This window comes from Tachysurus vachellii, chromosome 23, assembly GCF_030014155.1.
Source record: "Tachysurus vachellii isolate PV-2020 chromosome 23, HZAU_Pvac_v1, whole genome shotgun sequence".
NCBI lineage: Eukaryota > Metazoa > Chordata > Actinopteri > Siluriformes > Bagridae > Tachysurus > Tachysurus vachellii.
Genome location: NC_083482.1, coordinates 3753418 through 3763100, shown reverse-complemented (window position 1 = coordinate 3763100; position 9683 = coordinate 3753418). Strand labels below are relative to the sequence as shown.

Below are 9683 nucleotides of genomic sequence, written 5' to 3'. Positions count from 1 at the left end.
TCAAACAAACCCCCGCCGTGACACGGTAAGTCACTGAAATCACATTTTGTTTTCCCTTGTTGTGATGTCTGATACATTATGAATATTAATTGAAGCTCTTGCCATGTATCTGCACCACTGACACATGGCTGTCTGGCTGTCTGGCTGACTGGGAAAATGCATAGGTGTTCCTACTGTATTAAAGTGGCCATTGAGCGCATTTTAGGGAAAGCTGAGTGCAGGAAGATTTTCTACTCTTAGAAACATTTTAATTTCAGGGTCGAGCTTTGAGTCTAAAGGATTAAGGAACAAAGGAAGTCAGAGTACTGTTGGACTCATGACCAGAGCGCATTCAAGGACACGAATGAAAGCATTAAGTACCTCTGCGTTTGTGCAAAGGAGCAGAGAAAACGAAAAGAAAAAAAAAAAAAAGAGTTGTTTGTTGAATATCCTTGACTTGACGAGACTCTCCATCCTGCTCTTTTATTACCTCTGCTGACGTTACCGTTCCTCCGTCGTCTCCTGCCGAGGTCGCCAAACAAAACGCCTGCGTGCGGTTAATGCCGGCTTTCTTTTCTCCGCCGTTCCGTGGAGGTGCGTCTGTATTAATCTGACGCTCCGCATCACTCCATCTCCACGTTATTAAAGTTGTTGTGGGTCTCTTTCTGTAATAAAGCGTGCAGGTGTTGGGGACAGACAGGGTACATCAGCAGGTCGTGCTTTGACATGTTCATTACTCACCCAGCACACACAAGCTGTCAAGTCAGTCCACCACCACACAACTTTATTACACCGAGGCCTCGGCCACCGAGCTCCGACCACTGAATCATTAAAACAAAAACAAAACATTGTGTTGCGTGTACTACTGTTTAGTCATGTTCTTCTCCGGAGGGTTTTCTGGAACTTGGTTTGCGGAGACCTTCCCAGCCAAAAATGAGCATCTAATTAAATTCAAGTGTGAACAGGGAACGGAGCGAGAAAAAGCGGAGCGACGGACAGGAAATTACACCTGCTGTAAGAGCCATTATATTCCATTCCATTTAGGAAAAGAGGGACAAAGGAGAACTTTAGTCGCATTTCATCTTCATGTCTATCTGAGCTGTGTCTGTTATATTGTGTCTCTACGCCCATTTCCTGCTCTTCTCTTCGCTCTACTTGGATATTAGGTTAGGAGGCGAGGAGGACGACGAGGGGATGAGAGAGAGAGATAGACAGAGAAAGATGAAGCTTGAAAAGATCCATCCATTTCTTTGACCTTTACAGTAATGACACGTAGGTGAGCGGAGCGTCCTCGGAGAAGCTGACCGCTCCAGGTAATACATCACAGTCCTATCTCTCGTAACACAATGACTTGTGAACTCAAACTGCCAGCAAAGTGCTGCGCTACGAATGAATCACAAAAGGCCGGTTAATTTAGCAGGCAGGTTTAATCTGTGACAGAAAAACCAGCCCCGTGTCACAGACTTCTTTCTGTAGTGTTTAGAATCTGAGCATCATTAATACTCCTTCTTGTCTTTTTTTTTGTGACGTACACGTTCTGAAATGTCAGGAGAAACACACGGGTAATGAAACACGAGAGAAGATATGGCAAAACTCCATAGTGATACATCAGCCATAGACTGGAATCGGATTTATTTTGGCTTGGTTTTATTGTATTTATTGAATTTATGATGCAGCTCAGTTCTGTATTTATGACGTTCTTACAAATAAATTGAAAGGTTAGTAGTTTTTAAAGAAGGTGATTTTGGTGAAGATACAAGAAACAATTTTATTAACGCATGAACTTTTATCCGTTTATAGTTGCATTCGACGTTGTGGAACTTCTGTGAAACAAGTTGTTGCTTCATCACAACGTACAAAGACCAAAAGATGAGAAAATGTAGCTACACTGGAGACTAGTAATATTAGAAGCATCTTCTCACACATCCCAGAGTTACTATAGAAACAGTATTGTACCAGAATGACTGCATTAATGTAAAAGTTCTAACCAAAACTGCTGTCTCTCTCTCTCACACACACACACATCCCCACACACATACACACACACCCCATTGCAGCGTTTAGTGTAAACCCATTGGGAACCTGAAACAGCCTTGACTATAAAGCTTAATGTTCCTTTATTGGGCTTAAGATAGTAAGTGCTTCAACCAACCACTGTTTTATACCATGTGAAAGCTCTCAAAACGTAACGGCGTCCTAATAAAAAAACAAAACTGGATTTAAAGTTCTTTCTGGATGGAGGTGGTGCAACCCTGTGCAGCTTGATCTGAAGCCGCTACCTCGTCTCTCAGAGCGGTGTCTATAAACAGAAATGCGGTTGTAAGAGCTTCCATATCCACATAGGTGCCCATCACCGGGGCAGGTTGCTATGGTGACGAGCCGTGCTGGTCCCGTGGCGTTCGGCGAGATTACATAAGGGGCTGTGATGGATTCAAACAAAGCAGTAGGGCTTTCTTTCTTTTTTTTATATAACAGAAAAAAAATCCATCAGCTGGAGCCTAGATTGAGAAGTCGCAGGTCTTTTTTTAATCACATTCAGGCTGTATTCTCGTTTTGAGACGCGTGTACAAAACATGCAGAAACAAATCATTCAAATGTTTCTTCTACAGCTGCAGCTGAGAGTAAGCAGAAAAAAAAAAAAAAACTGTTAAGAGTCATGCGGCAGGGTGCTTTTATGCTCGGAGAGCCTGCGCCGGTTAAAAATAGCAGCAAACACTGCTAACGCTTGGACTCCCTGCTTTCTGTGCTCGAAACTTAAGCGTTATCATGCGGTAGAACCGACTCAGCAGTGCTGCACTGAGAGCTCCACGGCCATTGTGGAAACCAGCAGTCGCTTCTTAAATCTTTCGCACTTTCTTTTTCTTCTCCTCTTCTTTTCCTGTCTTACTTTTGAAGATCTGAAGGACAACTTTCCCATAATTAAAAAAAACAAAACAAAACAGAAAAAAATCCTCGCTGTAGACACAAACACTAGATACTGACACAGCCTGTGTGTGTGTGTATAACACATTCTTAAACCTAGCAAAGTTGCTACGTCAGTAGATCAAAGATCCTTTTTTTTTTTTACCCCTATGTGACTGAAACATGGTGGTGGTAGTTTTATTTCTTATTGCTTCTTAAAGAATCTGCTGATGTCTGAGGACAGTTTGGACGCTGCTTCACCTTTCTTCATCTGGCTCCGCTCTCTGGCCTGCTGTGTCGTCCTCTGCAACGAGACATGGATGATAATGTAAGTCGCTCTGGAAAAGAACGTCTGCTAAATGCTAAATGACATCATCACACAAGTAACACGTTTTAACTAAAACAAGAAGAGAGCAGAATGACGGCTATATCCCGGTGTCCAGAATCTCGAGAAATTACAGAACCGTAATAAAATTGGTTACATCTCTTCCGTGACGAGACTCTTGCATCAGGGCGGCTATAAATTAACGCAGGATGAGCGAGCTTCCGTCAGATTTCATTTCCCACCAAGCTGGATGTTTGCGTCATGCTCAGACGTGGAATCAGTCGCGTCTCACTTTTATATATAGAGCTCTAGCTGGTTGCAGGATATTGAGGCATCTCCAAATATAAGGATAGCATTTGGACATTGAAATTGTCTGAGTGTCCCTGAGGCTTGTCTGAGGGGAAAAAAAGTTTGCGTCCTGTTTACGAGGCAGAAATACTGCATCCAGTAAACACGGTGTTGAGATATAAAGCTGATGATGTCTTCTAGAACGATCTTTAAACAAAAGTGAAACATACCGTATGCCAACATAAATAGTCAGAGCTAAATCCCATTGATCGACGGCATTGTGGGTAATTCGCTGATGAAGAGAAAAGACCATGAGAAAAATGTAAAGACAAATGATGTCAAAATGATGGTGACTTTACTTCTCTTTCCTTGAGCTAACAAAATGCTATATTTTGTTTCGTCAGTGAGAAGCAGCACAATTTGGCATCAAGACACTAATTTTAAGCCTAATTTTTTTTTTTTGGATCCAGGATATTTACTATTTTATGTATTTATATTATAGGGACCTCACTTGGCCTTTTGTCCGATTCACAACTTCCTGGTTTGTGTGAACCTGTTCCTAGTCTTCAGATTCCTGTTCTTGACATGGTTTGCTTTCTGAGATTCCTTTCTGCTCAGTACGGTTGGAACGAGTGATTATTTGTAGTTAATACAGCAGCTCAGCAGTTTCTGAATGACTGACAGTACGTCTGATCTAACGCTAACATTCATTCTTTTTTTTAATTTGATTGGATAATGCAGGTAAGCAAGCGTTCCTAATAAATTGAACAGTAAGTGTATTCTCATCCTGTCATCTCCTGTTACTGTAGTAGGGTCTCATTTTTAAATATTCCTATATCTAGGAGAGAAAGAAATGGTTTGTCGGTTGAATGATAAAAATGCTAAAAGTTACTTTTATTAGCCGAGTCTGTTTTTCTCTCATGACTTCCTTGCTTTCTTCCTTCCTTGTATTTATTAGTTGTTTACTTCTAGGAGGAAACCAGGCACTGAATAATGATAACAAATGGACTGCTATAAAGATCCTCAATATTTCACGCATTAACAACAAAAAAATGAGCCGCAAAAATGTTTTGTCGATATTTGTAATGCACATTTGCAGTAATTACTGTTTCCGTGACCTACATCGAGGAAACGCTACAAAGCGCTCGTTAGTGAGTAGCATCTATAAATGAGGAATGGCTCTATGCAGGAGGACTAACGGTAGATGATATTGACTTTCCTGGAGCACTCGGGTGACTAACGTCTAGGTAGATCGATACGCTGAAATCCTTAAACCCTGTAGTGACTCCACAGACCTGCCTATGGAGGATCCAGCCTCAAAACATAATCCCATGGTTGATGATCTGAGTAAGAAGCAGCTGAACACACTCCTGTTGTGTACCTGTTTGTTGACAGATGCTACAGAGACTCTGTATGTTGTCCTTGTCTCTTAAAGTCTCGTTTAGACGACTTCAAATAGTACTGATGAGAAACGGACACTAAAGCGGGGCTGTAGCATGCGGTAGCTGAGTGTCCTAGATTATGGTTCATGTACTAATCCTGAGTGAAAGAGCCATGACACTGCTGGACAGACAGACAGACAGACGGACAAGTAGGTAGCTAGATAGGCAGACAGATCTATAGACAGGTGGACAGACAGACAGTCATTCAGTCAGATGTAGACAGATGGACAAACAGACAGATAGATAGCGGTGTGTTTCTACCATGCGGTGGCAGACGGTGCAGAGAGTCTGCAGGTTGTCCAGAAGGCACTGTCCTCCTCCACTGTACACCGGCTTGATGTGGTCCACCTGCCAGAAGTGGCCCTCTACTGGGTGACGGATCATTTCGTTCAGCTGTAGCACACACACACACACACGCAAAAACAAACACACATAATTCAAAAATGAACTCGTTAAGAAAGGGATTAGAGACTAGATGCATTTCTTCACACCGAAGCCAACGAGACAACAGATGGCCAGAGTCTGTGCTCTGTGACTCTGCCCAGGCTTGGCCATTTCCCAGTTTTAAGGGCACTGTGTTCCCACATGGAAAAAAAAAAATTCAAAAAAATATTTCGTTTTTATTTTGTAGTTGTTGATTTTTTAATCCAAGGACACTTTTTTGGTCTGGCTTTTTAAACTGGTAATGCTTTGTATATGTGGTTATATTTGATGAAAAATACATAGAAGGTCTCGAGATCGACGTAAGGATGGTTAGGGATTTTATTTTAGAGTTTTGTCATGGTTGGAGTTATGTTTACCCAAATACTTTTGTGTTTTTTTTTTAGCAAAATATTTCTGCCCTGGTTTGTTGGTTCACTTCTGCTGAGAAAAGAAACAGGGGCAATATTCAGATGACCTGCTACTGCTGAGCCCAAGGGGATTCTGGGTAGCGTAGTTCCTCTTTCCAACTTGCTCTGCAGGCTGTTTTTGGCCCATGGAGCAGCAATGAGGGACTAGGGGAGCTTCAGAGGAGCTTAAACATCGATGGAGGAGAAAGATCAAGGCTGGCGAGCGAGAGCTGGGTCCTGCGAGAGCTGAACTGAAAGCCGAACCAAAGCGCTGGCATTTCAGTTTGCCGAGGCTGTTTTTAGGGCCCACGCCTCATGGGGAACCTACAGAAATCAATTCACTTCCCTCGACAAAACAGAACCATCCCATAATTATCCAGGAGGAAGCCTTGGAGGATGGAAATCACTGAATATACAATGAGGATGTTCACCCAGGCCAGCCTCTTTATTAAAATCCACACATATGCACATACGCTGAGTATTTAATAAACTCGCCTGTGTCACATACTTTGTTTTACTAGATTGGTGATGCTAACACTATCTCTCAGGGGTGATGTCAAGACTTCCTTCCCCTCCAAACCACACACCCACCCGTTCACCGACATACAAACCATTTCCCTACACTCGCTCCCCACACTTGCTCGCTCTCCCCCTCACCTTTCTAGATCTCGGATATTTTTACAGAAAATCCTCTGCTTTAGTATAAGCATCGGTGTGTGTGTGTAGGTGTGTGTGCGCATTAGAAGCTGGGCTTTAGTGCTTAGGGCCAGTTAGATATGGAAAGTCTCTCATTGATTCCAGGCTCGGCCAGAAATGCCAAACAGGAATCAAACCCTCACCTCGCAGCAGTGTACGGTGGGAAAAATCAATGCCAATCTGACAGACCAGGCAGTCTGTTAACACCGCACCCTTCAGGGACTCTGCTCCATCCTTCAGTATTGTGTGTGTGTATTTGAAAGAAAGAGCAGAAGCCTGAGGCCACGATGTTATTGGTCCTACATGCTAACTGGACATCTTTTATTGCCTTTCTCTTTGTGCAGGCTTCGGCAGAAAACATGCTCGAGTCTTGTAAGTTACTCTCAGCTGTAAAAGAGAATGTTACGCAAATGTGAATTTAATGAAATGTCTCAAGCAATCACTTTCTCGCTGAATCAACCAGGAAAGTAGGGCACGAGGCACCAGGCAGCAATGGCTCAGCAGGTGAGGTTCTGCGCTAGGGTTTGGAAGGTTGTGAGTTTAAACCCCATGACTGACAGAGAGGAAGATCATGAATGAACCCTGAAACTGGAGACTCCTTCTATATATCGTCGCTGTCGGGCGGAAACCTCGTATGTCCAAATTTGGTCAATTTCATATTTTTTCACATATCGATGCTATTGGTCAGTCCCCACGTGGGTCTGTTATTTTTACAAGTTATTAACCAATCTAAAGTCTTGAAAATAGCTTGAGCACAAATCTCATAACTCCATTGGACACTTCAACTGTCCACCTCTTCCTCACTCTGCGGGAGAGCTTCACGGCATATTTCTCCTTAATAAGAGTCGCAACGAATCAACACGTCTTCTGAGGTAAATGTCTTCAAAACACTGGGCTCAAAGAAAAAAAAATCTTGACCCCCGATAGTTCTGGTGCTCGTCTGAGGACAGGAATTTAGCGCAAGACAATCCACTGCAACGCGGACTAAACCCTGTGCACTGCAGATAAGGTACGGCGTTTTTTTAATTTCCTGAAAAATAACGGTTTTGGAGATACGAGGATTCCGCCTGACAGCGACGATATGTTAAATGGCTGTCCTTACATCCAGGGCAGAATGGTTACAACTGACAAGAGTGCAGCCTTCTCTTGTTGTTGCTGTGTCGAGATGCTTTTCTTGTATATTTAAGTTACTGTAGCCGTTCTGTCAGCTCAAACTAGTCTGGCCATTTCTCATCATCAATGCATTTCTACCCACAAAACCTGAAATCCCATTTTGGTCTCATCACTCATGCTATCGAGATCACATTTCTCCACTTTCTGATGTATGATGTAAACATTAACTTAAGCTCTTGACTTGTAGCTGCATGGTTTTATGGGTTTGCTACATGAGTGGCTATTCAAGTGGCTGGTGAAAGTGTCATTAAATGCGAGGAAAATCCACCAGTTTAGCAGAAAACACTAGACAGCTGCTTGACTCAAGTGCTGCAGGAGTCGTCTTACCCGCTACGCTAGTTTTCCTGCAGGAGATACCGCTGAATCTAAGGAGAGGTTTTTGTGTGTATGTGTGTTTTGTAAATATTCCTATTACCGATATTATAATAGTCCACTTACTAAAGATGGCATGTTTCATTAAAAAAACTGTGTTCAAAACATAGTTGAAAAATAACAAACCAAATTTGAAGGGGTTGTTCATTTGGAAACAAATTATGCAGTGCGCACTTGATGGTCATTCGATGCGAGTCAGGCTTCTTTTTTATTCCATTTTTTCCTCTTTTTTCTTTTCACCTTTCTCTTTTTAAATGAAATCAAAATGGGAAACAAATGAAAACGACACATGCCTAGGGGTGACCACCATGTTCTGAGGGCTACACAAACGAGCTCACAGAATTAGCAATAAATACCTAGAGGTACAGGTATCCTGTTTCACTCCGCTACCTTGGTGAGTGTATTTGTTATTTATTGTATCGAGTGCTTTTTTTCGAGCTCTGTGGCATCGGTTATCCCTTCCCTGCTGAAAACTCCAGCATAAACCAGCATCAATTCCATGCTGGTCCAGGCTGGTTTTTACTGGTTCATGCTGGTATAGTGCTGGTATAATGCTGGTCAGTGCTGGTATAGTGTTGGTATAGCTGGGTGGCCAGCATACTCATGGTGTTTTCAAGCAAAACGGGGCTGGTGTTAACCAGTATGATCTTGCTGGAATGAGCTTTATGGGAACAACCTTTATTTTTGCTTGTGTATGTTTCTATGTAACACATTAAAATAAGATTAAAACACAATATATTGGAATATATTTAATTATAAGTGTGTTATTTCTTTTGCTCCCTCTTTTGAATAAAGAACTAAAATAACAAAGCTCAAAAAGCTTTGAATAACAAAGAATAAAAACATTTAAAAAATCATTCGTTAGGGATTAAAGTGTCTCCACAAATTAAATATAGTAATACCAACAAATGTTGACTTCCCGGGCTCCATGAGGGAAGCAGCATGTAAATCATACAGAATTTAGAAATAATAAAAAAAAAAATGTATATATATATATATATACATTATATACCTTACAGTGTTTATCAAAATTAGTATAAGTGCACGTGTTCCAGATCATCATGTTTTTGCCATCGTAATTAGGATTTTGTTTTGGGATAAATAAAAAGCTTCCACTTCTACACGACGAATCTGCTGATTACTGGGAATCAGAATGTTTGCATACGTGAGGTACCTGGATGACGGCTGCACGGCATTTGTGTCAACTAGCGAAATGAAGGACATTAACTACGACATGTTTAACCAAACTCAGGCTTATTGGGTACGATGGAAGCAAGAATTCTTCAGGCCACAAATACTGATGCTTAAAGGTATGTAACTTAAGCAGTAGCTGTTTTATCGTAACTCGTTCACTGCACAATATAAACAAATGAGTGATATATAGTTTTGTTTCTTATTTTGTTTCTATAATTTTTCAGAGAATAAAGAAGACATAGAGCAGGAGTTGTCTAAAGGCAAACGACTCTGGGTAGCACCTCTTAAAAATACATGGTCATCGCCACCACATACTACTTATTCGCTAAGAGAGAGAGTGGAAGCTAAGACCAAAAATGTGTGTTGTAAAGGTTATATTGTGTAACGTTATTTGTGCATGTGTGTATATTATAGTGTGATGGCGAATGTCATTGTCCAATAAATATTTTAAACAAACTTACATATATATATATAAGAAAGCCA

At 41.5% G+C, this 9683-nt stretch overlaps 1 protein-coding gene across 1 annotated transcript in view; it reads right to left on the bottom strand.

Moving 5' to 3' along the window:
* Positions 1 to 1547: 1547 nt before the first annotated feature.
* The window catches only part of zranb3 (zinc finger, RAN-binding domain containing 3), a 67998-nt gene continuing 59862 nt past the window's right edge, over positions 1548 to 9683 (bottom strand). The window contains exons 19-20 of the mRNA XM_060859681.1: positions 5197 to 5328; positions 1548 to 3184 (exon numbers count right to left, since the gene is read on the bottom strand). Of these exons, the coding sequence (XP_060715664.1) occupies positions 3086 to 3184; positions 5197 to 5328 (231 nt within the window). The 3' untranslated portion in view covers positions 1548 to 3085. The remainder of the gene's footprint in view (positions 3185 to 5196; positions 5329 to 9683) is intronic.